The sequence below is a fragment of the Pogoniulus pusillus genome, chromosome 24 (assembly GCF_015220805.1).
Source record: "Pogoniulus pusillus isolate bPogPus1 chromosome 24, bPogPus1.pri, whole genome shotgun sequence".
NCBI classification, from domain to species: domain Eukaryota; kingdom Metazoa; phylum Chordata; class Aves; order Piciformes; family Lybiidae; genus Pogoniulus; species Pogoniulus pusillus.
The window spans coordinates 8,394,249-8,421,479 of NC_087287.1; the positions used below are offsets into that span (position 1 = coordinate 8,394,249).

Below are 27,231 nucleotides of genomic sequence, written 5' to 3' on the forward strand. Positions count from 1 at the left end.
AAAAAAAAACCCAAATAACTCCCTGTTGCATAAATGGAGCAGCAGCACAAACCAAGCACAGGCTTGGCTATGCAGATACATCTTCTCTCCTTGTAGGAATTTGCAAGAGTTCTCTGCCCAACATCATGCACTGTGGTATTTTAGCATCATAGCAGTGGTGGCAAAGTCCAGCCACAGTGCAGGCCAAAGGGCACAGTGAACGCTGCTGTGCTTGCTGTGAGTACACACTGTCAACCTTGAGTTGTCTCTATAGTAAATGTACTCTAACAGTCATGTTTAGTCAGAAGTAAACAAAAAAAAAGAGTTCAGTAGCCCCTTCTGGGCTTTAGTACAGTCAAAGTGACAACAAAGTAGAAGGATGTTGTTAAACTGCATATATTATAGAAAACAGGTTTACTTTGCATTTAAAGTCACATTTAATACAAGACAGGTTGGTCTGAAACTGAATTGATTCTGTTGGGAACAAAGTATGGCACAGATTCCCAATAGCTATGGACATTGTGTAAATAACACTTTTTGTTTTCTTTTCCCCTTTGTAGTGATTACCAATTCACCCAAAATAGTCTTAACAGTCCAAAGGGAAGAGTAGAGGAAAGCAGATTTAGGAGATATAAAAAAAAACAAACCAAAAGAAATATCTAAGAATTGAAAATGAATGACTTTTGTAAGAAACTTTATTAACTTTGTGTTTTAAAATTGCATTCTCTCCTCAAAACAAATGCCACTGTAATTAAAAAAAAGGGGGGGAAAGGAGAAACCACAGGAAAAAGATAAAAAGAAGGAATTGCAGTAGCAGATACTTGCACTCAAAGGAGAACATGCAAAACTGATGGCTGAAAACATTCTGCATACAAATCCAAGACCTGAGGCAAATGTTTGCCCCTCTCCCCAGCCCTCGCCAACTCCCCTGTGGTTTTTAGGGACCTCAGCTTTGAGTGCAATGTCTCTTGCTTGCAATTGGTGGGGGAAACACGTGGCAGAAGCTTGTCTCTTGACAGCTGTGCTCTCCCAGGTGTCTGAAGCAGAAAGAGTCTCAGCTGCATTTTAAAATATCAGTGTGAAACTGCTGCAGAAAAGTATACAATCAGAATTCAGGAAAATGTCAGAATCCAGTGAAGATGAAACAAACCTGTTTTGAGCTCTACCCTGTGCCATACACTTCTTAGCAAAAAAAAAAAATTAAGACAGAAACCCAGTTTTTATTAATACACCCTCTTTAAATTGTTTATTCTGAAAGCAGCTCTTAATGCAAATCAAAAGCAGTTCCTGAGTAACTGCAGTAAACAGTGTCTTTTAAATAGTTCTGCGCCTCAGCTCTTCTGTTTTGGTTCTTCCTTGGTTTTTCTCCCTAGTTTTCAAGTTTAATCTCAGTTCTCTTTTTTGTGTGTGTGTTGTTGTTTTTTCCAAAAAAATGTGCAAGTTCAGTTAGCATCATTTCCAGGAAAAGTCCACAGCTTTGCAGGTCTTCCTGCAAACAGCTCTAAGATCTGCAGGTATGCTAGGTTGTACTCGTATCCCTATGGCAGATTTTGCTCTCAAACCTGTACAGCATGCACCTTCACGTCTTCTTCAGCATACGCCGTGACTGCCACGTGTGGAACTTATTGTAGGCTGTCTGCAGCATCTCTTCTATATGACTTATCAACTGAAACAATAAGAAAGGGGGCAAAAAAAGGTCTCAGCTACTGGAAAAGTTCCCCTCCTCCTGTCCCCTCAATTAGTTGGATCCTTTTTTATTCACTTCACAGAATCGTCAGGGTTGGAAGGGACCGCAAGGATCACCTAGCTCCAACCTCCCTGCCATGGGCAGGGACACTTTCCACTAGATCAGGTTGCCCAGAGCCATATCCAGCCTGGTCTTAAACGTCCAGGGATTGGGGTTCCACCACCTCTTTGGGCAAGCTGTTCCAGTGTATCACCACTCTTCTGGTGAAGAACTTCTTCCTAACACCTAATCTAAATCTATCCTCCTCTAGCTTGGATCCGTTCTCCCTAGTCCTGTCACTCCTCAACATCCTACATCTACCTTCCTCTAGCTTGGATCCATTCCTCCTACTCCTATCGCTACCCAACATCCTAGATCTACCCTCCTCTAGCTTGGATCCATTCCCCCTATTCCTATCACTACCCAACATCCTAAGAAGTCACTCACCAGCCCCCTTTAGATATTGGAAGGCCAAAATAAGGTCTCCTCAGAGCCTTCTCTTCCCCTTATGTCCTTCCACCAGTTGGGTTCCTTTTATTCACTTCCCCTCCATCAGCTGGATCTCTTTTACTCACTAAGAGTAATCTCACTGAAATCAGAGGTATGCCAGAGCCTTCAAGGCTCTCTCTCCATCCACTGCAAGGTATGTTTAGAGGGAGTAATTCATAGAGCTACTAGGCTGAGAAGGTTTAATTCTGCTGTCTGTTCCAGTATTTAGTCTGTCACTACTGCAAGTTTGACATGCTAGGACACAGTTTTGAAGCTGCTAAGTTCCACTTCTTGGTGGAACTTAAAAATGGAACAGAACTTGCCTGTTTTGTCATCTCAGAGGTCATTTAAAAATTGTGGTTCTTGACAGCTTCTGGTATTGCTCAGAAAGTTAAGACAACTTAAGGCAGGACAGACATTGCTACCTGGGTACGCAGTCCCTCTGTCCGTGTCCTAGCTAACAAATTGCCCTTGGATAAGAAGTAACAAAGCTAACATACTCTGACAATTATGATTCAAAATTCTTAATATGCACCCATGTAATTAAAAAGGATTTTTCTCCTTACATTTGTGCTTAAATACTGTTTCTGAAGCTTTTCTTGGAATGGGCAGAGCTTTGTAACCTGAAATCTTTCCAAGTTGCTCCTCATTTTCACAACCTGAGAAAGAGAAACCAGCATTATAATCATTTGTACAGAAGCTTCATCACCTTTACAACCCTGTTCTCCCACAAAACACTTTGTGACTAATTCTGGGGGGTACTCAGTTTCTAACAGTTCTCCAGTGTGTATTTTTGAGAGACAAGTGCAGGATGACTGAATGTGCAGTGTGCCACTGTGACCACTATTAACATTGTTAGGAAGCACCACAGGTAAAATACTCCCTAAAATATCCCTCTCTTTTTTCCTTCAGGAAAAGGCTTTTCAAGATATAGTTGCAGCAGAAAAGCCAACATATCTGAACACACTTCTTAATCTTTGTGATCTATGTGAGGGCAACAGAAAAAGTCAGGATCATGTAGCTGGTTGTAGACAAGATCTGTTCTTGGGAGCACCTTTGTTCTAGAAAGTTCTAAGCCTTTGACCTGAGTGACTTTTGCAATGGATAGAAGAGTGAGGCAAACTTTCTTGTGACTGCAGAAGTTACATCTTAGTGTATGTGAGTTGTGGTTTGTGTGTTTTAAACTGGCAATGAGAAAACCACAGCTGGAATAGAGCTGGCAATTCTGTTTCAACACTGGCTGCAGCAGCTGCTCCTGAGAGTGGCTAACAGCTATGGAGGGACCAGGATGATTTCAAACAGCACCACCAGGAGAACTGCTGAAAACAGTAATGTTTTACATTGCTTTGTGACCTTCAGTTCTAGGGACAGGTGCTGCACTGATGTACAGCATGTATCTTAATTCTGAACTTTGAATCATAGAATGGTTTAGGTTAGAAGAGACCTCAAGGATCATCTAGTTCCAATCCCCTGCCATAGGCAGGGACATCTCCCACTAGAACAGGTCATTCAACTTGAAGCTGACAGTCACTCTAAACCATCACCTGGCCACATCACAACCACAACCACACCAGAAAAGCTCTGCTCCTACCTTTTCTTCTAGGAATGGCGTATTAACGGGAAAGCAGGACCAGAAGTGTCGTAGCAGCTCCCCTACTGCCACATACAAGTGTTTTAGTTCAGACTGAATGTCATTTGGCACCATCTCTGCAACAGGAAAGGGATTTTGTCACATCACTCAAAAGTAACACATGAAAAGTGAGAACATCAGGCTAGTGAAGGAGTTCAGCACTATATATTTCTACTAGAATCACAGAAAGGTTGGCTGAGAAGGAGCACTGAGGTGCCTCACAAGCTGAAGGAAGACTATCAGCCATACCAGATCAAGTCAAACCCTATTTGTGGCTATACAATTGGGACCTTGTGTACTCTATAGGGAGAGCTAAGCTGGGCAAAGAACAGAGACCAAACTTAATCCAGAATCAGAAGCAGTGTATTTGAGGAGGTCTAGTAGTGTGGCAGCACTGCTTATGGGACCAGCACCTTGTTCTTTTCACAGCACTAAGTATTTTCTGCTAGATGCTGTAAGGCTTCTGCCCTCTATTTTGTTGGCAATGAGAATATGGTCACGGAACATGGAGGATGAAAAATACAGGCAGGAACAAGGAACTGTATCCCAGATACTCAAAAGAGGAAAGTCTAACAACGTTCAAAGCAGGGAAGGAACCACAGTCATAAAAAACAGGCAAAAAACACCATCAGTCAGTAAGGATGACAGGAGCATTGTGAGCTGAACAGCAAATAGAGAACTCTAGGACAAGGCTGTTTAAAGCAACAAAACAAGCAAACAACCCCTCCCCAGAAAACCCCATGTAGTGGTCATGTTCAAAGAAGTGTAGTGTAGCATCCAATATCTTGACTGTGATGAGCAAGAAAACTTCCATTCTGCTGCCACAAAACCCCCACACTTGGCTTTTTTCAGCTGTCTGTTTCTGCTGCTCTTCAGACCACATAATAGAAGTTAAACTATATAGAAGGCTGCTAAAACCCCCTATTTTGTGAGAACAGGGGCTCACTGCTGTGAGACTACAGAGAAAGGAACTCAAACCAGCAGGAGTGTGACAGAAGGGAAAGAAGTGGTTGAATGGAGATGTGAGAAGGGAAGGGTTTCTGTTTTGCCCTTGCAGCCTACAATTAAATCATCCTCTTTCACAGCACACTGTGAATCTTAAATGCAGACTGCAAAAAAAACCCTAACTCCAGAGAAGTACCTAGGCTGTGCCTTCTTAGAGCTTGCCCAAAGGCTTTGCCTTTATCTTCTAAAATTCAGGGGAACAACAACAACCAGAAAATAGAAATGCCAAAGAAGAAAAACTCCTGATCTGTAAGGGGACTTAGTGCATCCTTCATCACTTGCTCTGCACAATTTTCTCTCGCTCACTTGCCTCAGCACTGGTGTAGCCAGTACCACCCTGGTGTGTGGCCGTGTTGTTGCTTTTCTTTTGCTGCTGCACCCCAGCATTACTCCAGCTACATGTTTCCATAATTTCCTGTGTCAGTGTAACATACTCTAAGGGGCAGATGACACAGCAAGCCAGGCAGTGCTGTACAATGCAGTCAGACAGGATTACAGTATCATACACCCTAGAGCCTTACGGTTTATGGCTTGCTGTGTTCCACCCTGCATAAGTGCTCCTCCAGGTGACAGGGCTGCAATAGTGCTAGCAGCATCACTACTTGAAAGAACCTGAAGGGAGAAAGGGAAGAAATATTTCAGATCACCCTTTGCAACAACACCTGCTAGAAATAAGTTGTATCTTTGCCATTGGAGTTCAAATACAGTGGAGCAGATTCAGTGGAATTTCTGATGAAGAGTGTACTCTTCTTCACAGTTAGAAACTGTTTCATGGTTCATGTTTTCAGTGAAATCTCTGTGAGCAATTATGGACAAACAAACCCATTGTTTACTCAGTAAATAAGAAAACCTGGCTGTGGTTAAGGCAGAGGACAACTATATAAAAATGGGACACATTCACAGCTGTGGCTGCTTTACTTAGGGCCAAATCTAGATTTACTAAGAAAGAAAAGTTCAGGTACTGGCTGGGGAGAGTGGCTAGAAGTCTCTGCTGCTCTCCAAGTGCCAAGACAGAGCTTTTGTGCAGCCCACAGCGAGATCTCCATTCTACCCAAGTGTATTTAGTTGTGAAAGACCTGTTCACTTACTAACCTGCCTGCTATGACCTCCTAGGATCTTTACATCCTAAATTTCAGGAGGTGGGATCAATAATACTGGCCCGTGCTTCATGTTACATGACAATTCTACTTTACATTAACATAGCTTTCAATTTCCTCAAAGGCTGTGGTAACAGTAGAATATAACTCTGAGTATCAGCAAGGGCTCAGTTTCCTATTGTTTAGATTTTAAACACAATGGCTCAAAAGGTATTGCCTGAAGTTGTAAAGTAAATTGAGTAATATAAATCTCTTTGAGATAATGAAGAAAAACAAGCTGCTAACAATCAAGAAAGGAATTTTTTGGGGGGGAGTATTCTTCCATACCTGAGTTAGATTGGGTACATATGCTTCCATTTCTTGCCTAATACTATTAAAAGAATTAATTATATCCTGACTGGTTGCATATTGCTGTGATTGAATTGGAGTTGGACCATGATAATACCTGTGAGAAAAGGAAAGAGAAGAGTATTAATAGGAGTGGTGGTAAAAGAGAGGGCAAACTCAGTGGACAGTTCTTCAAATGTTTCCAATTTCAGATGCTCTGCACCTGCTGAGGTGATCATCTACATCTTATTGACAAAGTAAAATGCATTGCCACATAGGAAGAGGTTGGATTAGGGGTGGTATAGCAACAAAGTAAGAGAAGAGAATCTGACAGCATCATTTAGCTAATGAAAAGCTACCCTGTGCCATCTAGCTCTGGGAGCATCATTTAGGATGGGGGAACTCACACCATACGGGACTGAAACTAAAGCTAAGTTAGGTTTACACTGGCTGTGGTATCACTCTTTCTGAAGTTGCAGCTATGCCTCTCAAACTCTGAAGTCTAGAAAGAGTCCTATTACTAGAAAAATACTACCCAAACTATCCCAATTACACTTTTTTTTGCCTAGGAGGAAATCTTCCTTGCAATTGTCTCTATTTTCACATGTAATACATTCTCCACTGTAAGCTGCATGGCAGTGCTGAACTGGGAACGCAGGGCTGTTAGACTTTCACAGACACTGCATGTCAAAACCCTTCAGCTAGGCTTCCAGGCACTTACCTCGCTGAAAAGCAAGGTGAAATCAAAATACAAAGTTAAGTGGGAGTTGCTTGGAAGCTGGTTGATTTAGGAGCTCACAGGATGTTAGAGGTTGGAAGGGATCTCTGGAGATCTTTGAAGCCAACCTCGCTGCAAGAGCAGTACCATATAAACTAGCACAGGTCACACAGGGACACATCCAAATAGGCCTTGAAAGTCTCCAGAGAAGGAAACTCCTCAACCTCTCTGGGGAGCCTCTTCCAGTGCTCTGTGACTCTTACAGTAAAGAAGTTCCTCCTCATGTTGAGGTGGAACTTTCTGTGCTGTAGTTTACATCCATTGGCCCTTGTCCTGTCACAGGGTGCAACTGAGCAGAAGCTTTCCCTGTCCCTTCCTTCCTGAGCCCCAGCCCTCAGATATTTAGAGACATTGATTAGATCTTCTCTCAGTCTTCTCTGGATTAAACAGCTCCAGGCCTCTCAGCCTCATCTTTCCTCATCAGGCAGTGCTCTGGCCCCTTAATCATCCTTGTAGCCCTCTGTTGGACTCCCTCAAGCAGGTCTCTGCCCCTCTTGAAGTGGGGAGCCCAGAACTGGATGCACTATTCTAGATGAGGTCTCACCAGAGCAGAACAGAGAGGAAGAGAGAACCTCGCTCTATCTGCTGGACATAGTCTTGCTAGCTTCCTAAACTTAGTGTAAACACACCTGACTGTGGCAGAGACTAAACCAGCTGGTTCTGTGCAGGCTGCAATGAGAGAGCTGCAAGACTGCATGTGCTGAAGTAGCTGTGTGTGTTTTGTTAACTTACCTATCAGACTTCTTTAAGTTTAGTGCAATAGTTTTAACGCTATCGTTCTTTGTTAAATCTTCATATTCAATGGCCTCCTGCAGTTTTACCTAAAATAAGCCAAAGAGTTACACACATTACTAATGAGGGCATAGTTTGATGTGCTGAGTCCTTTTTTTTCCAGCTCACCAAGTCTGAGAGGAAAGGTTACTAAAACCTTAAAGGAAAACAGAGGTGTGGAATGGTCCATGTCTGCTCTCCAGAGAGAGCAGTGCCCAGCACTGTTTTAAGTGTGCAATTTGGAAATCACTACCACTTTTTCTCCTGGTTCTGTCCAAAATTTGGGAGGCCTCACCACTTCTAGGTCATTCTTTGCACTGTTTATGTCCAGCCATCTTCAGATCAGCAGAAATAATAGTGATTTAATGGCTACTGTTCAGGGATGTAAGACTAAAACCATAACTGCCCAAGCTATGGGGTGACAGATCATTAGTGCCAAGAAATAGCAGCGGAGTGACATCAGACTTTACACTATCAGAAAACTACTTTTGAAGTCTCCTACTCTCATGCTACTCTTTCACTCCTCTCTTCACCAAATTTATTCTAGTCCTCATGTATCATTTTCTCCCCAGTGAATCCCCAGTAAAAAATGCAGCTTTCAGGAGATCAGACCTGTTGAACTCCTCAACGCTTACCACGATGTGTATTTTACAACCTTTTCTCCAATACACACAGCTTTTGAGTCCCCCTGGCACTTGCTATTTAGGCTGTCAACTCCAGCAAGAGCATTCAGTTCAGGTCTGCAGCAATTGCAGTGTTCTCTTCCACTTTGCAAGCTGCTATGCTTAGTCTAAACCAGGCTGCTGCCCTGTATTTCAGTGCCCCAGGTATCAATGTGCTATCAACCTCTCTTCAGCTTCTAACCTTAAGGCTGCCATGTGCCAGTTTAATTATCCCCTCTACAAACAATACACTTGATTGATAGGTTAATATTGGTGCTTGAACACCAATACCCTTTTCACATGAATGGTCTCTAGAAGTTGTCAGGCACTTGGACATAAAAATGGGGAAGAGTGGGCAAAAATGGAACTGCACTGAATGGGAAGAAGCAGATTTTTGGGTCCACTTGGAAGCAGGCTGGAATGTTTATTTTGCTGGGCACTGCTGAAGAGATGCACAAAGCAATACCTCCAGGTGTAATTTCTTTGCCTTTAACAGAGGTACCAAGCTTCTTACAGGCTCTCAGGTTCTTACGGTAGACACTTCTAAGCAAAGCTAAGAAAGGATCATTTTAGAAGCATCATAAAACAAGTATGGAACCTTCAGCAATCTTTTCAGCTTCCAGTTGCATTCAATTAGAATTGCATCAGCTAACTTTATACCTTTTTCATTGGTGGCTGAAAGAAATCTGAATCCCTGGAGTTTCCATCCGTACTGCTGGTCTCACTGTAATGGTCATTTTGTGCTTCTCTTAAAATAGAGAAACAGCATTAAGAAGAATTCACCTCACAGGAAACTTAAGATACAAGCTAGAGACAAAGTAAATACATCTGTTGCAAAAGTTTTATAGGCATCTTTATGTACTGCATGTCAACTCCTTTCCCCTGGTGTCTTCATTTCTAGCAGTCCTCTAGACAGAAGGAATCAATTTCTCTAATAGCTGCTTGTCAAGGGGGACATTCACCTGCAAGGGTGCTTCTCCCTCTCCTCAGAAACAGCAGCATGCCAAAAGTGCAACACAAAATCATGACTAAATTAGAAACAATCTGCAGACTTATGTCAACCAGATACGAGCAGAGCTCAGGGAGCCCTGAGATACTGCTGTTTTGGAGTTAAGAGTTACTGTTTTTCCTCTTTCTGAGCTGAGAAACAGAAACACACATTACCCAGAAGAGATTCTTTTAAGGTCCAGTGTTCAATTTGTGCAAGGCAAAAAGAACAACACGAAGGAGCACAGCTATACAGAAGAAAGTATTTGATTAAGATCTCTTGCAGGTCGTATCTGCAGGGGTTTGGGTAGAGTAGGAACCCCTTGGTGGCTGTTTATAAACAGTTATAAAGACGATTTCACATCAAACCCATTGCATGCCTCTCTCAGATTCCATGTGTGAAGTTCACTGTAAACATATAGAGCCACCTGATAGGGTTATTTGGGTTTTTTTTTGGTCAGGGGCAGGCAGGGCATTGCACTGGAGAAACTGTTCATCTGATCCCCCTCTACCACACTGGATTTTTGCTTCCTCATTTACTTATGTCCATGCACGCCCTTACAGGAAGCTCCAACAGACCTGCACCTGGGAGGCAGGCAATAGAAACTCCCTGCCCCAGATCTCACTGCCACACAGCAAACAGAATACTGCTTCTGCAGCCTCCACCAGGGCTACAGCTCTATGGCAGAAACATCCCTTCCCTTTTCACCTGCTTTCTGTGATAACTCAGCTAAGGGCAGCATTTATCATCTCAGACAGCTATGAAAAACTTTCCTGAAATAAAATGGAACCTGAAGGCATTTTCATTTGTCATAAAAATTAACAGAAAGTGTTGGGTGAGGAACTGGGAGATGTGTTTTTCGTTTTGGAAGCTCCTTAACACTTGCTACAAGAAGGCTTTGACACGAGAGTGAAACTTACTGTTTCCTGAGGCCAGCTGCAAGGACCATGGCACTATGATGATTAAAGCGTTTTATAATGGCAGCATTGCTACTTTCTCTAGCAGATTTTGAGGTGTTCGATGTAGAGGCCACTGAAGCAACACCATAGCCCTGCAAAGAAAACAATGTTAGCTGCCTCCTGCCCCAAAACCAGAAGGACAGTTCTGTTTTCCATTCAGTCAGGAAGCTTTTTTTTGCCACCCACTCTGAACCCTATTGAGTGCTGCTGTCTGAAGCAGTATTTTACTACCTTGCCCCACCATCACCTTATGTACTTAGAAAAATCTCTGTTGGTTATTTTATTCTTGGCAGTTTAGAGGTGCCTGAGAGAAGGAAAAAAGAAGTAAGATAGTTTTATAAGGCCATAATAGAAATAAACCCAGAACTTTAAAACAAGGATCACCTGCACAAAACAGACGGGCTTGGATAGCAAGTAAGAGTTACCAACTGCTTTACTGACCTCTCTTTAACACCTTGTGGGCCACCAGCAACCCCCAGGCTAAGTGACACCTGTCAGAAGGATGTGATATTGCCAGGAATTCAAATCTCAGGCCTTGATCTTGGCAGTGTTCCCCACTTCCCAGCTGCTTGAAGACAATTCACTTCACCCCACGTGCAGTATCATGCAGCTAACCAGCCTCAAAAGCTAACTAGGGCAGTTTGTATCTTCAATCATACCTATCCTAAACTCCAGCCCACTTCCACACTGTTACCTTTGTGCAACTCTTATCAGAAAATAACCCAACCCAAAAGTTAGAAATACAGCATCATTATTAATTTAAACTCAAAAATTCAAGTGTGGACATCATAAAGTTACTTCATGTCATGGTACATCACTTACAACAGCTCTTTTAAGCTGTAGTTTGGAGGCAGGCAATGGTTCAGATTGGTTCTTATGTTCTTAAAACGTGGTATTTCAAGCTAAACAAAGTCATGTCAAGCCTCCTTAAAGTTAAGCTTAACCAAATGGCAATGTTCAAAATGAGAACAAATGCAAAGCCTTTTATTTTTTCCTGGTTTGTGCTACTCTTACAGCTTCTAGAAGGTAGGAAGAAACTGGAGAATCAATTTTAGACCCAAAAAGAAAAAACATCCAAGTGGAATGATAACTCTTTGAAACGGGGAGATCTTGCTTTTATACCCAGCAGGCTAAGGCAGGTAGACATCTGAGGCACACAAGTCTGTGGGCACAGTCCCAGTCTCTTTACAGACAGACAACTGTGCACATGCTGACTACCCAACCACTGTAGCTCCCTAGTAAGTTAGCCTTGTAATAATTAAGAGGAGAAAGACTCAGTTTCTCCTTCAATGAAATTAAATGGGGGCAGGGGCATGTTAGTTTTTTTTTTGCCAACTACTTACTTCATCTAATGATTTATCATCCAAAGCTGTTAAATCTATCAGGGGGTTTTTTACTCCTTGAGACACCATTGCTTTTAAACCTGTATGAAAAACAAGACAAAGAGCCATGAAAAATCTGTATCTCAGCAAATAATTGTGAGATTGCTAGATCATGTTTAACCTTAAAAGACAACACAAAGGTTCTGCAGATGCCCAACTATTATTACCACTCCTTTTCAAAGTTCCCTTTTAAAATAAGCAATAGAGCTGCAAAGTTATAGTAAAGGATTGCTAATTAGTGCAGTTTTCATCAAGTTCTACACTTCATGCAGTTGGAACTGGGAAGCCATCATAAAACAAGTATGGAACCTTCAGCAAGCTTTTGAGCTTCCAGTTGCATTCAATTAGAATTTCATCAGCTGACTTTATACCTTTTCCATTGGTGGCTGAAAGAAATCTGAATCCCTGAGAAGCCTTAATTGTGTGTTTCTTCTAATTGTGGCACTGTTTTGCTGGCCTGCCTTGGGTAGAATGGTAATTTGTATCTGGTGATAGGGATCCACAGCCCTTCACAAACAAAAGCTAACTGAATGCTAGAGTAACACATTAAGGGATGGTGTTAAGTGATCTCAATTCCCCAGGTTTGTGTTACCATCACAAACCTACCTCCAAAATTCAATGACAACTGAAGCCTGTTAATATTTTAAGCTTTCACATTAAAAAGGCTGACAGGGAACAATGATGGGCTGGAAAGTCTTAAACAAGAGGTATGTTTATCTGCAGACTGATCTGTAACAAAAGCTGTAGGTGCTGTCAGTTGTGCACATACCACACAATGATGCTGTATGTAACTGACGGCACATCCTGGCCAATCTAGCACTACAACAAATAGCTTCATGGAATGGACTGGGTTGGAAAGGATCTCCAAAGCTCATCTAGTCCAACCCCCTGCAGTAAACAAGGACATCATCCTTCACTAAATCAGGTTGCCCAGAGCCCTGTCAAGGCTGACCTTGAATATCTCCAAGGACAGGGCCTCAACTCTTTCCCTGGGTAACCTGTTACAGCGTTTCACTACCCTCAAGGGAAAGAGCTTGTTCTGAACATCCAACCTAAATCTATGCCTTTCTAATTTCAGACCAATGCTTCTCATCCAATCACTCTAGGCCTTTGTAAATAGTCCCTTTTCAGCCTTCTTGTTAGGTCCGCTTCAGATAGTTACTGTTGAATGAGTGGCAAAAAACTTACTTCTAGTGCTACCTCTTTCCAAAGGTTAATTTGTTTCCAGAAGTGCAGGGGCTAGGAAACACAAACAGCAACAAACCTGTAGCTACCTCCCAGTGGCAGCTGTGGCTTTTGCTTTACAGTTCCACAAACAAGATGCCCCTTAAACAAAAGCAAATTTCTGACTTCAGCTTTGCTGGATTACTAAATCCACCTCTTGCTGGAGGGTGGTGTGCTCTGTGGTGTCAGCTCAGACTGTGGCAATCTTGCTGCAAAGGCAAAGTCACAGAGCTTACCTTTTTCATCCAGTTTGGCACACTCTGCAAAAAGATCCTTGGAGCCTGTGTTGAGCCTGTCCCGATGGAAATAATGAGACTGAAAAAATCGTGTCCAGAATTCCTTCTCCATCATGTTATGTGGAACATTTTCTGCATATTTCATTTTTACTGTGAACAAAACCCATCACGATTATGAACTGTTTCATAAATCTTTGATGTCATAGAATTACAGCATCAGACAATGGCTCAGCATGGAATGGACCTTAGAGATCATCTACTCCAACCTTCCCACCACAGGCCAGGATGCTCAAGGCCTCATCCAACCTGGCCTTCAACACCCCCAGGAAGGAGGCATCCGCAACCTCTCTGGGCAACCTATTCCAGAGTCTCACCACCCTCGTTCTGAAGAATTTCTTTCTAAGATCCAGTCTAACCCAACTCACTCTGAGCTTGAAACCATTTCCCCTTCTCATGCTATTTTATGTTAAAGCACCCTTGCTGCCTTCTTTGCTTTGCCTAGTGCTGCCTTCACTCACTCTGACCAAATGTAAGGGCATGCAGTGGTTAAGCAGGAACAAAGCAGATCCTTTACAGGCCCTGAAATGCTGCCTAATGCATTGAAAAAGAAATGTATAATGAAAGTAAAACAAAAATCTGAATTGCATGTGCACAAGAAGTCTGAGTTCCCACAGTTTTAGTTATCCTCAGTTCTCTTTGAGCTAGAGGTTAAAATGAACCAGTGCCAGCATTTAGGATAATGGCAAGGAAACAATAAAAATCAGATTATTATCCTCTCAAAAGGTGATTTAATGAAAAATAACAATTAAGAAGCTGTGTAGGAGATTATAATGCAACCCAAATAACTATTCACCAGCTGTTGCTGGGGTTCTTTTTCTTATTAAATACATAAACATTTCAACTTGTGCTGACCTTTACATATAAAAGTATATGTATATAACTATCTATAAAAGGTCAACACAAGTTGAAATGTTTTAATTCCCCAAAATCCAGTTGTTGCTTCAAAAGCACCTTTTACCACATGCTGCTTCCCACCTCTCAAATGAGGCAGGGCAAATCATCTGGAGGACTTAAGATAGGGGTTTTTCATACTTCCAGACTCAGCTCAGACCAACATTCTAGTCTTTTCATAGTAAGCCAGTAAAATAGAGCTGTTAAATGCATGCCTGTGTTAGGTAAAGCACTGTTCTTACCTGCAGGGTATGTCCGGAATATGGATTCAATGATATCTGAAGTCAAATTATACCTCAGCCCATTGCAGCCATCTGTTTGAGGCCGTACATCAGCCTGAAATAAAAGCACACAGGGAGGAAAAAGCATAGAATCAACCAGGTTGGAAGAGACCTCCAAGCTCATCCAGTCCAACCTAGCACCCAGCCCTAGCCAATCAACTAGACCATGGCACTAAGTGCCTTATCCAGGCTTTTCTTGAACATCTCCAGGGATGGTGACTCCACCACCTCCCTGGGCAGCCCATTCCAATGGCAAATCACTCTCTCTGGCAATAACGTCCTCCTAACATCCATCCTAAACCTCCCCTGGCACAACTTGAGACTGTCCCCTTGTTCTGTTGCTGCTTGCCTGGGAGAAGAGACCAACCCCACCTGGCTACAGCCTCCCCTTAGGTAGTCATAGACAGCAGTGAGGTTTGCTCTGAGCCTCCTCTTTTCCAGGCTAAAGGTTTGTGTTCCAGGCCTCTCTGTGTTGTCACCCTTCTCTGGACATGTTCCAGTATCTCAACATCTCTCTTGAATTGAGGAGCCCAGAACTGGACACAGCACTCAAGGTGTGGTCTGACCAGTGCCGAGTACAGGGGCAGAATAACCTCCCTTGTCCTGCTGGCCACACTGCTCCTGATCCAGGCCACGGTGCCATTGGCTCTGCTGCCCACCTGGGCACACTGCTGCCTCCTGTTCAGCTACTACCTACCAGTACTCTCAGGTCCCTTTCTGCCTGGTTGCTCTCCAGCCACTCTGTCCCCAGCCTGCAGTGCTGCTTGGGGTTGTTGTGGCCGAAGTGCAGGACCCTGCACTTGGCCTTGTTCAATCTCATCCCATTGGCCTCTGCCCACCCATCCAGCCTGTCAAGGTCCCTCTGCAGGGCTTTCCTACCCTCCAACAGCTCCACACCTGCTCCTAGCTCAGTGTCACCTGCAAACTTACTGATGCTGGACTCAATCCCCTGGTCCAGATCACTGATAAAGATATTGAACATGACTGAGCCCAGCACTGATCTTGGGGGACACCACTAGTGACTGGCTCTCAAGGCCTTCAGTGAGTGGAGAAGGGAAAGAACGTATTCTGCTGCAGATAAAAGAATCTTCCTCCACTAACCCATAGCAGATTTGATCAGAGAGGTGTTTTGGGAATAGAAAATGGAAGAATGTGCATTAATTACTTGTTGCTACTTAAAGGTCAATTAACCAAGGAGGCTGGAAGCTTTAGAAGATGAAAAGCCAAGACCACTGTCAGTCAAGAGAAGGGATGCTTAGTTTAACATAGCCTTGTTTCAAAGTGAAACCAGGCATGTTTACTGGACATGCCTGATCTTCATTCAACAGTTGAGCTAGTGAATAATCAGTGATGCTAATTGAGTGACAAAAAAAAAGTTTATGGCCTTAAACATTGAAGTGTAATTGGTAAATGAAACTGAATTTAGAAACTGTGAGTAAGCCTTAGTCAGAACTCACAAGTTTGATCTCAGAGATCTCTTCAGGAAGCTCTGGAGCAAGCAAGTGCTCAGTTCAATTCTGTGTAACAGAAGGATATTCTAAATATGACTGCATATGCTGTCTGCTTTTCTTCCTCCTCCTCCTCCTGTACACCTGAATCTAGCTTTTGAACGACCTTCTTCCTAGAGAACGACTCACTTTGAGCAGAGACAGTTCTTTAACCTTGAACTAGGATACATAAACATCAGAAGTTTTCTTCTTCACAGATGCAGAGTACACAAACACAACCAGTTTTGAAGGTCTGTGGCTCGTTACCATTTGTTGTTTTTAATGTTAAGGTGTGAGAATAATGGGAGACAGGGAAGCAGAGCAATCAAGTTCATTTAGTAACAGATTCAGGTATTTCTAGTGGGAAAACCCAACTTTTTATGTCATAAAACAACTCCCACCTCTTCTTTCCCTCTTAAATCCTTGATATGTGCACAGTAATTATGAAGCTGGAAATGGGATTCTGGCTAAAGAGTAAGAATCTGTATGACCTTTTTTGCAGAAGCAGAAACATGTCTCTGTGAGGGAAACCTGAAGATTACTTTTAGACTGCATTGAGATTGCTGAAGTGTGGTTTCTGCACATGTATAACAGAACAAAGCTGGGGAAAGAGAGAGCTGAGAGTTAAAATGGGCTTTCAGACATAAAAGTTTTTCAAGTAGCTGAAAGGATACACCTGTTTAAAAAAAATGGAGAGGGAAGAAAACCTTTTCTGTGGAAATTCTCTGCAGCTTCTTTTCTGCATGTCAGTGCTGCAACAGATGCTCTTTTAATATGCACTGTAATCTTGTGACTGCAAGCTTGCTGTGACTCCTGTTTTATGAAAGGCAGAGCAGCAACACAAACACCTGCCTGTTCAGAGACCAGCTCAGGTTGGAAGCAATCTTAACAGGTCATCTACTCCAATTATTTAAAGTTCAAACTGAGCACTTTAAATAGAAAAAAAAACTTTAAGGTTGCAGATCTGCATAAAACTTTTCACTTTTCTTCCTTGTTTACGCTTGCAATTGTCTAACACGTGAAGAGTTGTTGTGGAACCAGGAAAGAACATTAAAGTATATGGCAATAAAAGTACATGAGCAGAACTCTCACTTTCCCCAACCTGTTTGCTCAAAAATCCTTTAAGTTAGAGGTTCAACATACCAGGAAGGCTGCAGAGATGCCCACATCCTGCTTGCTAGGTGCAGCAGAATTATCCCCTGCATTCAGGCTTAAACGGTTGGCCCAGAATTCTTCAGCACTGATTACTTGGCTCACAACAAGGTCTTTATAGAGCTGAAACAAAACAGGATCTTCTTGCAGCATTCTGGTGAAAAGAACGTATTGAATAGAATTGAAACGCTGCAGAATAAATCACTGGCATTTCCATCACTAATGCAGAGGTCACAAAAGGAACAGAAACAAACTTTGCTTTCAAAGTGCTGTGCTTTTCTGACCAAAACACTTCAGATTAAAAAGCAAAATGTGTGAGGAATAGCATTAAATGTTAGCAAACAGTAATGCCTAAGGAAAAGGTAATGGGAGAGAAATAGCTTGTCCTAATTACTCTGTGGTGCTCTTGTGTCTTTGCACTTCCAGGACTGGAGTCTCCTGAACTATAAAAAACTCTCTGGGTTTTCTTGAACTTCCATGAGAAAAGTCTTGTGGGGGTGGGGAAAGGACATTTCAACATTAACCAATTCTCTGGAACAGGCTGCCCAGGGGGTCTGTGGGAGTCTTTCTCTCTGGAGATATTCCAAACCTGCCTGGATGTGTTCCTGTGTGATCTGGTCTGGGTGATCCTGCTCTGACAGAAGGGTTGGACTGTATGAGCTCTTGAGGTCCCTTCCAGCCCCTGACATTCTGTGATTCTCATTTAACATCTTAAACCTCAATATTCACAAGTCTCTCTACTAGAGCAAGAGTGCAGATTACAGGGGGATAAGATACCTTAAAATGCATACCACCCTGAATTGATTGTTCATGTCTGTTTCTGTTGGTGTCAGCAGGATCTTTGTAACTTAGCCCAGGCACCACAAGTGCACCAGAAACACTTAGTGGCACTACTTCCATCAGAAAGTACTGCTTACAAAAGCAAACATCTGAATACCAACTCTCATCCTTACTATCCAAACCACAAAGAATGTGCTGCTGCACCTTCAGTTAAATCATGCATAAGCAACTGTTTCATACAGCTGAGAATCTCATTTGAAGCCCGCTAGGCTATTTCCAGGACAACATGCAGCAGAAAGTAACCTTATGCATACATAGTACATGATCTAGGGAAGAACATGGATAAACTGCAGCCTGGTCTGAATTGAAGTCTGTAGCTGCTCTAAGGATGAAGTAAGATGAGGGGAAAGTGAAAACTTTGTGGCAGGGCATCTCTACAGTGTTTTAACCACCAAGATTTTTCCAGTTTTTCTTGCGGGTGCAAATATGGATTAGTAGCCACCCTCAGAAATGAGTGTGGCAGGAAGCAGTCTGTTATTCCAATTGTTCCATTAATACTTGGAATTTTGGTACACACCTGACCCTCCCAGGTCAGTAAGCGAGGAAGTGCTGCAAGGACTCTGGATGTAGAGCCCTTTAGAACAGGTTGGAACTTTTGTGCCTCATCTACTGCAAAGAAAGCTAAAGAAGCCTTATCACTAGACTAGGAGGAGAGGCTGAGGGAGCTGGGGTTGTTTAGCTTGGAGAAGAGGAGCCTCAGGGGAGACCTTACTGCTCTCTACACTTTCCTGAAGGGAGGCTGTAGCCAAGTTGGGGTTGGTCTCCCATGCACCCAGTGACAGAACAAGAGGACACAGTGTCAAACTGTGCCAAGGACAGGTTCAGGCTGGATGTCAGGAGGAAGTTCTTCACAGAAAGAGTGACTGCATTGGAATGGGCTGTCCAGGGAGGTGGTGGAGTCACCATCCCTGGAAGTGTTTAAGAGGAGACTGGATGAGGCACTTAGTGCCATGGGTTAGTTAATTAGAAGGTGCTACGTTGGACTCAATGATCTCGAAGATCTTTCCAACCTGGTTAATTCTGTGATTTGGGCTTCTAACGGTCCAGACTGTGACCAAACATGTATGGAGATGTGGTTTGCCTCTAACTAGGAAAGCTCTTCCCACCATGTAGCATAACTCTGCGGACAGAGTCAGAGCTAAAGCTGCCCTGTATTCAGCAGTAGTGCTGTTGGAAACTACGTGGTAAAGAGTGCCAAAGCAGCCTGCACTGCTGTAGACCCTGGTGGTTGCTGCAGAACTGGAATTAGTTAAGCCTGGATGTGTCAGAGCTCCAGCACATGGGCTCCTGCCCTTCCACTGAGAAATCTCCTTGTAAAGATCCAATCTGCTCCTGTGACTGAAAATCCAGCCTTAACTTGCCTAAGCTCCAAGCTACAACAGTCTATGGGAACAGAGGGTAGTAGGTACAGCATTCTCAGCAGATGCTAGAACGAAGCACAGCTCACCTGGGGAGAGGCAGAGAGGAGTGCTCTGTGGCCACAAGAACTGGTTTAACATTTTAGAGGAACAGAAGTGGTTCTGGAGAAAGGACTTAGGTCCCGAATGTCTTTTCAAAACGTACATATATATGTTGGGTTTTTTTAGAATAAACATCCTGTATGCCAAATAAACTACTGTGACCAAAGCTGAGAGAGAGGGAAACACCCAGCAGTTTAGTAGAGTATGTAAAACACCAGGAAAGCTTTGAGGGGGAAAAAGTTACACAGGGAAAAAATAAACAATAAAAAAAAAAAAACAGAAATCACAAATCAAGGCAGAAGAGAATTTCTGGAACACAAAACCCAAAAACACAAAACCCCAAACCTTTCAAGCAGCTTTTCTAAGCAGTACATATATACTTAAGAAGACTAAAGAGACAGACTACCATAGGGGTGCTTTCATCTCACAGCCACAGATAGCAAAGACTGTGTGGCAGCCAGGCTGGCTGCCTCTACACCTCAGGAACGTGTCAGTGAGAACACAAGGATAGTCTCAACATGTTCCAGTTATGTAAGGCTCAGGGAACTGCCTCTAGATTGAAAGTGGAGAGATTTTTACTAGGGAAACAAATGCCTCGTCAATTTTCTTGCATAAACAACTGGTAGCAGAAATGGACTCTAGTTAGGAAACCAATTAAAAAACACTCAAAAAGCTGAAGGCTTCTTTACCTGTTCTTCTCCTCAAGTTCTTTGTTAGCTTTCCTTTTGAACTTGGGCAACAGCTGTTGAAGAAGATCCTTCACTGCATCGCGCTCCTTCACTGCTGTGCTTTCATTGGAGAAGTGAAAGTTGGTTGTGTCCCCTGCATGCAATACTAGCTGAAGCTGGATTTTAGCTTTACCTTCTGGACTGATTTTCTGGCCTAGATTAGAGGGAGCATTAATTAGCAACAGAGAGTAAGCTTATACAAGAAACTCCCCTCTAGAGTATTTGCTTGTATCAGTTATCTTCTTCATCCAATCAATACCATTACCTTGTGTGTGAATTCCAGCTGTGAAAGTGGAACAGTCAGTTTTCCCCCTGAATTAGTCTGAACCCTGCTCCTTGTTCTCTCTAAAACACAAGACACAGACACCAATATTCTTCAGCTACTGTTTGGGAGCCCTGATTCACCTTTGCATTCCCCACATCTTCCATTAGAATATGGCTGCAAATTAGATTGTCATCATCTGGACACTTCAACCTGGTACTAGTCCAGGCTGCAGCTGAAAGGTGACAACCTTTTTCCCCTTTTCCACTTCTTCCTGCTGCCTTACTTGTAAGAATGCTGGCATTTACACAGCAAGCCAAACCTTCAGAATGACCCACTGAAAGTAACCCCCTTTTGTTTTTCCAGCTGGGCCAGTTCCCGCAGAAGGGTAGAGGTAGGGTGGAGTAACAGCATTTGTGCTGGCAGCAAAGACAGGCTGGTTTCAAGTAGTGTGGTAAGCATCTATAGCCACCAGTATTCCCCAAGTCAATCACCCATGCCTCCAAGGTGTTATTACACTGTCATGACTCACAAGAAAAAACTAACTCCTGCTTCCTTTCTTGTAACCAGAGGGACCAGAGGCTAGGACAGCTCTGTTAATGGGCTGTTGTGCTATGCTGACTTCAGTGTAGCACTGCAAGTGGAACTAACCTAACTTTGAATCTTGCCCCTTTCTCCAGTGCAAGCTAAAGACAGGAACCAGACGTCACCACTAAATCATCATCTCTACTACAAATTTACCTTTTAATGTTTGATGACAAAAAAGAGAACCTTTCATCAAACTAACAGACTTCGAGGCCTAAACATGTACTTAATAAATAGCTAAATAAAAGCTTCACAAAGTTTTATTATAGGTGAACAGAGCTTTTCAACTCCTTGTCACATCCGTATTTAAGGAGACACTGGATTAGTTCTGATTCATCACATTTCTGATCATGTTGCAGTACTTGTATGTGACATTAAGTAGCCATGACCACTAAACCTCTTCCAAGTGACACATACAACTTTCTTTTCATCCCTTCCTTTGGCATTACGGCACATGGAACAGGAGCACTAACTGAAGCCAGAAAGGCAGCATGCTATAGGTATTTCCTGTTCAGTTCTGACCTGCATGTACTCTGCAACAGGAAATGCTTATTTGAATGGTCACATGTTAGGCCAAATTCCAGAAGCTAGCACAACTGCAGTTATGGGCTGCTGGGTGAAAATGAACCAGCAAGGTTTGTTTTGTATGAAAACTGAAACATGAAGGGGAAAAGGACCTAGGGGCTGTAGTGGATGGGAGGCTGACTGTGAGCCAGCAGTGTGCTTTTGTGGCCAGGAGGGCCAATGCCATTCTGGGCTGTATGAGAAAGGCTGTGCTTAGTAGGTTGAGAGAGGTTCTTCTGCCTCTTTAACTCTGCCCTGGTGAGGCTGCATTTGGAGTACTGTGTCCAGTTCTGGGCCCTCCAGTTTAAGAAGGACATAGAACTGCCTGAAAGTGCAGTGCAGGGCCACAGAGATGATGAAGGGAATGGAACATCTCTCTTATGAGGAGAGACTGAGGGAGCTGAGGCTCTGCAGCTTGGAGGAGACTGAGAGGTGATCTCATGAATGTTCATAAAGATGTGCAGGGTGAGTGCCCAGAGGCTGGAGCCAGGCTTTGCTCAGTGATGCCCAGTGCTGGGACAAGGGGCAATGGGTGGAAGTTGAGGCATAGGAAATTTCATGTAAACATGAGGAGGATTTTTTTCCCTGTGAGGGTGACAGAACCCTGGAACAGGCTGTACAGAGGGATTGTGGAGTCTCCCTCTCTGTAGATATTAAAAGTCCGCCTGGACATGGTCTTACGTGATCTGGTATAGGTGATCCTGCTCTGGCAGGGGGGTTGGACTGGATGATCTTTTGAGGTCACTTCCAGCTCCTGACATTCTGCCATCTTTAGATGCCTGGTTTATCAGATGACTGCCAGACACTTTCCGTGTCCTTACACAAAAACCCCTGTACCTTTCCTCAACCCTCCTCCCACCATTCTCTCCACAAGCACATGGCATAGATGACTTTCTGTTCAATCTGCAGTAGAAGTTTATCAGAAGTTAGTAGTAAGTGCAGTACAACAACATCTGAAGACCACAGATGTTCTGTAGTAGCATTCCTGATAAACTGGAGCTGCTTCACCAGGATCCTGACCTCTGGTGCTATACCGAATAACCTAGTCAAAGCTCCAGAACCTTACAGCCTTCCTAACTTATCTGCTGGTGTTTTATGGCAAATGAAGTTTTGGGTTGTATTTAAATGTTCACTGAATTACTGACTTACTAGCACTGGAGTAGGAGGAGAGTTGACTTACATTTGATGTCTGCATACATATGGCTGACTGTGAATCGGTCCTTGCCTTCAGGTGCCCAGGCGATCCTTTCAGCCATAAGGTAGAGAGCTCCATCCTGCTTCTTCTGACGTACCTTCTTTACAATCAGTAACACTTCTTCAGATGATGTTGCCATCGTGGCTATAAGGAGCTATCAAAAAAACACAGTTGAGCTAATTAGGATCATGATTTTCACTGTAACTCTTTCGCTGCTCCTGTCTATATCCTGGAAAGACAGCCCACATTTACTCCTTCAGGTCTACACCATTTCTGAAATGTCCTACATAAACATGCTCCCTTCTGTCAGTGAAATCAGCATTTTAAACAAAATACTGCCACTTACATAAGAAATTGATCTAATTACATTGCTGATACTGGTTTTGCTTCAGTAAAAGACCTGCAAGTCTTACATCCAAGCCGATAACCCAATTTTCCCTGTTTTCATGTTCCTTGACTGGTTTTTCAAGCTAGGAGAATACTGAAGCTAAGCCATGACATAAATTCCAAATTTCCTCTGGCATTTGGCTGCAATTCCCTTCTTCAGTGCGAATGGCAGATGCTAAGTCATTTCAGACAAGGGAAGGACATAAAGTATGTGGAAAAGCATGGATTTGCAGTTGTCTGCGATAAGGGCCTGTGTGGTTCTACCCAAAGCTAACTGGACTCTAGCTGACCAGCTCCCTCTTCCTCTCCCCCAGATTCCAAGGCAACTAAGGTCATACCTACTTTGATACACTGGTAGTTTTATCACCAGTCTCACATCAACAAACCTTTAGATGCTTGCTGCATTCTTCTCTCCAGCAGCCACTGTCATTCCTCCCTGCAGGTTCACCCTTACATTTCCCAGGAGATTAAGAACACTGCAGCAGGACTACACTTGATAAACACCGTCCTATGCTTACCAAAAATCTACATCTTAGCTATGTTTGCTGTAAATGTTTAGTCTGCCCAACTGCTGTATTTTGTGCACCATAAACTTTAAACTGACACATAAAATAGCATTTTACAATGCTGATCCTCACATTTCCTGTGCTTTAGAACACCTTTAATATCTGCTGGGCCCTGCATCCAAAACAGCACAGCATTCACTTCAGCAGAAGTCTTAACATCTCCAAGATGAGTGAAGTAAAATACTAGATGGAAAGAACAGCAAAAGGGCTCTGTGCTTGAGCTTTGCTCTTTCTTCATTTCAGCCATGCAAAGCTTTGCCAAAGACTTCAGTCATGCTGAGCCAAATGTGGGCTTTCACATCAGCACCATTGCAGCAGGCACTAGCACAGCCTGTGCCACATTCAGAGCAGCCCCACTAATACTTCTTTCTCAAAGAAAACTGCATGGCATGACTTCAGCACCTTTTCCTGTCATAATCCATCACAGGCTCCCCAGCAGCATTATTCTCTTCCAGTGCTAGTCACACTATCATTCTATGTAGAGCTTCCTGTAGTCTCTCATCAGCACCTTATCTTTCCCAGAAAGAGGCAGATAGCCACAGACTACAACTGACTAGACACAAGGTATGCCAAACCCAAAGATTTTGCCTTTTTTCTCTCCCTTTGTTACTTTACAGTCCTCTAAGGTCATTGTTATCCAATGCAGCAGAGAGAAAGCCACAGAATGCAAAGGCATTAAATTGGTACTGAACTGGAAGAAAAAGGAGAGCATTTCCATAGACAGGCTCATTCTGATGCAAGTTGCTTTGCTCTTCTACCATGCTATTTCACCCTCCTACAGCCAGTCTTTCAGCTCTGGAAGAAAAGGAATGGCAGCTAGTAACTTCTTTGCACCCATGGTGCTTTTAGCACAGTTCCCCTGCAGTGTGCAATCCCTGAGTGCACAATTATGCCACAAGTGGCCTGTCCTACCTTCTGGGAGAGTGAACACACTAGCTCACTGCTTTATGTCATTGCTGTGCTTGCTTTCTCATGCAGTGATCTAGAATGGCAGCAGGATGACACAACTCACAAGCACAGCAAGCATTACCCAAAATGAGGAAAACCTTGGAGAAAGAATAAAAATAACTAATAACCAGGATTTAGGGAAGTTAGTCACTGTCACTAATGCAAACAAAATGGCTTCTTGCTACAAGAAATACAGGGAAAAAATCTAAACTAGAAATCTTGCCTAGCTGCCAGAAGAGCATGAGGCTGGTCCCCTACTACCTACAGAGGGGAGGGCTATTTCTGTGCTATGCAAACTTGGGTGCACCAGTCACCTGCTTTCCTTTTTGGGCTCTTAAGGTTTCCTTTTCTTTTTTGACTCTTATGTTTACTTCACAGAAGGGTAAGAGGCACAAATGATGTCTCCATGCCTGCCCAAAACTCGCAGCCTCTGCATTTAACAGCTGAAGTTTCCAGGAATCAGTACTGCGGATGATGACGCTGCTGCTGAAAGGGGCAATGGCTGCAACATGCAGACAGTGAAAGTCTGCTATCTTACAGCTTTACAGGATCATTTTAATCTGCTGCTAAAAGAAGCAGCATTAGAGTTCTTCAGCTGCACATCTTGGAAGACAGATCTTTCTCTGGTTTAAGTATCTTCCAGAACAGGCAAGTCAGACACAGATGATTTTAAACTCTCCAGCAGTAGGACTTTTGAAGTGATAGTTAGTAGTTGATGGATGAACCACTAGCCTTAGCCCATGGGGTATGATTTGTCATCAAGCCTGTCTTGAAGATGTCAATTTCAGGTGTAGTTACAACTGGCAAGGTGTGAGCATACAACCAACAACAAAAGGGCTCCCTTTGCTTAACCACCCAGAACCCCTCCCCTCCTAGCTCTGCCAGAGTGATCAGAGCTTCTGGAAATACCACCAAATTCCAACAGCCATCCTTCCTCTAACACAGTAGCTCTTCCTAACCACTTCTAAACCCAGGTACTTCTCTTCCCTGTTCCTTACAACACCTGTCCTGAGCACCCTCCATTACCAGCATTTCAGTCCAGTTTCTTCCCAGGGGGTTTTGTCGGGTTCTGAGTAGAAATGAAGGAAACTGTCACAAATTTCAATAATCCTGACTTGGTCAGGGTAAGCACGGGGTGGCAGGTGAGCTCTGACAGACACGATGCAGGCCTTGATGTTAGGTTTCCACTCCCCACAGGGAACAGCAGAACGTCTACGCTAATGGCCCAGCCCGAACCGCAGTGCTATGGATACGCCGCCAGGCCCCGGACGTTCGGCTGCACAGCGCAGGGACCCCAGGGTGGCGTCCGGGAGCTGACAAGAGTGGGCAGCAGCAACCTGTCAGAGGACCACTGCTCGCAGAACATGGAGGTGTGAGCGATGCCGTTTGTCCTGGACACAGGCAAGTAGTGCGGCGAGCAGGGAAATGCCCCGAACCCGCCTAACGGGTGATCCCCAGCCACTCTTTGCCTAGATGGGGATGGGTGCTTCTGTTTGCGGAGATACAGGCCCGAGGATATCTCAGACGGCTCCAGTGAGCTCTGTCCGGCTGCTGGCGTGCCCAGCAGAAGGTGGCCGCGGCCCTAGAAGGCGGATCGAGGGCACCTCTTTGTCTATCGCCCGCACCCACGACCGAGCGCCCCGTGTTCCCCCAGCCGCGAGTCCGCCGGCGCAGCGCTACCATCTTTCCACCGCCCCCTCCCTGGAGGCCGCGGACCGACAGCTGCCGCCGCGCTTCAGTCCCTTTCCTCACGGCACCCCGGATCCCGCCAGGCCGCCCCCGCCGCGGCCGGGAGCAGGTAGCGAAGAACGGGAGGCCAAAGGCCGCCGCGGCAGCACAGCGGCACACCCCGCCGAGCCGCGGGGCCCGCCGCAGCGCTCCGCAGCAGGCACTGCCCCGTCGCCCCCAAGAAGGGAGAACTGTCAGGGCAGCGCGGCCGTAAGGCGGATCGGGCCCCGCTGGCCCCACACACCCACGAGTGCAGTGCCCGGCACCACCACCTCCCTGTCCCCCGCGCCGGCGGGCACCTTACCGTGCGGGCAGTGGCGGAGACCAGCTCCGGGCCGGCGTGCTGGCCGCTGCCGGAAGGAGGGGCCCGGGGCGGGAACGGGCGCTACGGGGGTCGGGCCGACGCCGCCGGGGCCATGGGGCGGGCAGGGGTGGACACGTGACCGGAAGAAGCCGCGGGGCGCCGGGAGGGCGGGGAGGGGCCGGAGCCCGTCTCACGTGACAGGGGAGCAGGCCGCCACGCGCGGCCTCAGGGTCACGTGATGCGGTACACCGCCCTCCCGCCCCCCCGCGCTCACGTGACGGCCCCGCCCCCGTCGCCATGACAGTAGCAGCGGAGGGGGGAGTGACGCGGCAGTAAACAGCGCCGCCGCCCCCCTCACCCACCCCCTGCCGCGCAGCGCCCGGCCCTCCCCGTGCCCCGTCGTCACCCAGCCGCGCCGTATGCAGACCCTGCTCGTCCCCCGCCATCGGCCCCGGCGGCCCGGCTGCTCCGCTCCTGGGTCGGCGGCGCCGCCGCCACCGCGCTGCGGGGGAGGGGCCTCCCTCAGCACCGGCCCGCGCG

At 44.8% G+C, this 27,231-nt stretch overlaps 2 protein-coding genes across 9 annotated transcripts in view; one reads left to right on the forward strand and one right to left on the reverse strand.

Annotated features, from left to right (window-relative positions):
• LOC135185975 (basic salivary proline-rich protein 1-like) overlaps positions 1-26,930 on the forward strand; it is a 54,628-nt gene extending 27,698 nt beyond the window's left edge. For all 6 annotated transcript variants that reach the window (XM_064163279.1, XM_064163278.1, XM_064163280.1 and 3 more), the window contains one exon: positions 25,857-26,930. In XM_064163279.1, coding sequence (XP_064019349.1) covers positions 26,133-26,930 — 798 coding nt within the window. In that variant the 5' untranslated portion in view covers positions 25,857-26,132. The remainder of the gene's footprint in view (positions 1-25,856) is intronic.
• On the reverse strand, positions 360-27,199 carry GTF2H1 (general transcription factor IIH subunit 1). Of its 3 annotated transcripts, none has more exons than XM_064163262.1 (15): positions 27,119-27,199; positions 22,744-22,912; positions 20,114-20,306; positions 17,116-17,278; positions 14,447-14,540; positions 13,254-13,403; positions 11,755-11,834; positions 10,373-10,503; positions 9,125-9,212; positions 7,764-7,852; positions 6,254-6,371; positions 5,351-5,441; positions 3,786-3,901; positions 2,761-2,853; positions 360-1,645 (listed from the first exon to the last, which is right to left on the reverse strand). In XM_064163262.1, exons 2-15 carry the CDS (start codon positions 22,895-22,897, stop codon positions 1,559-1,561), a joined length of 1,647 nt encoding a protein of 548 aa, XP_064019332.1. In that variant the 5' UTR covers positions 22,898-22,912; positions 27,119-27,199; the 3' UTR covers positions 360-1,558. The 3 variants fall into 3 exon arrangements, with proteins under 3 accessions (XP_064019332.1, XP_064019331.1, XP_064019330.1); XM_064163261.1 differs by lacking the exon at positions 27,119-27,199 and adding an exon at positions 26,692-26,770; XM_064163260.1 differs by lacking the exon at positions 27,119-27,199 and adding an exon at positions 25,686-25,784.
• Between the last annotated feature and the right edge of the window lie 32 nt (positions 27,200-27,231).

What these genes read in the sequence shown, in the direction of transcription:
- GTF2H1 (XM_064163260.1), bottom strand. An exon ending in GAACTTGAGGAGAAGAACAG is followed by an intron (nt 17,279 to 20,113) that starts GTAAAGAAGCCT and finishes TCTTTTCACCAG; the next exon opens with AATGCTGCAAGAAGATCCTG. An exon ending in ATTCCGGACATACCCTGCAG is followed by an intron (nt 13,404 to 14,446) that starts GTAAGAACAGTG and finishes TTTTGTTCACAG; the next exon opens with TAAAAATGAAATATGCAGAA.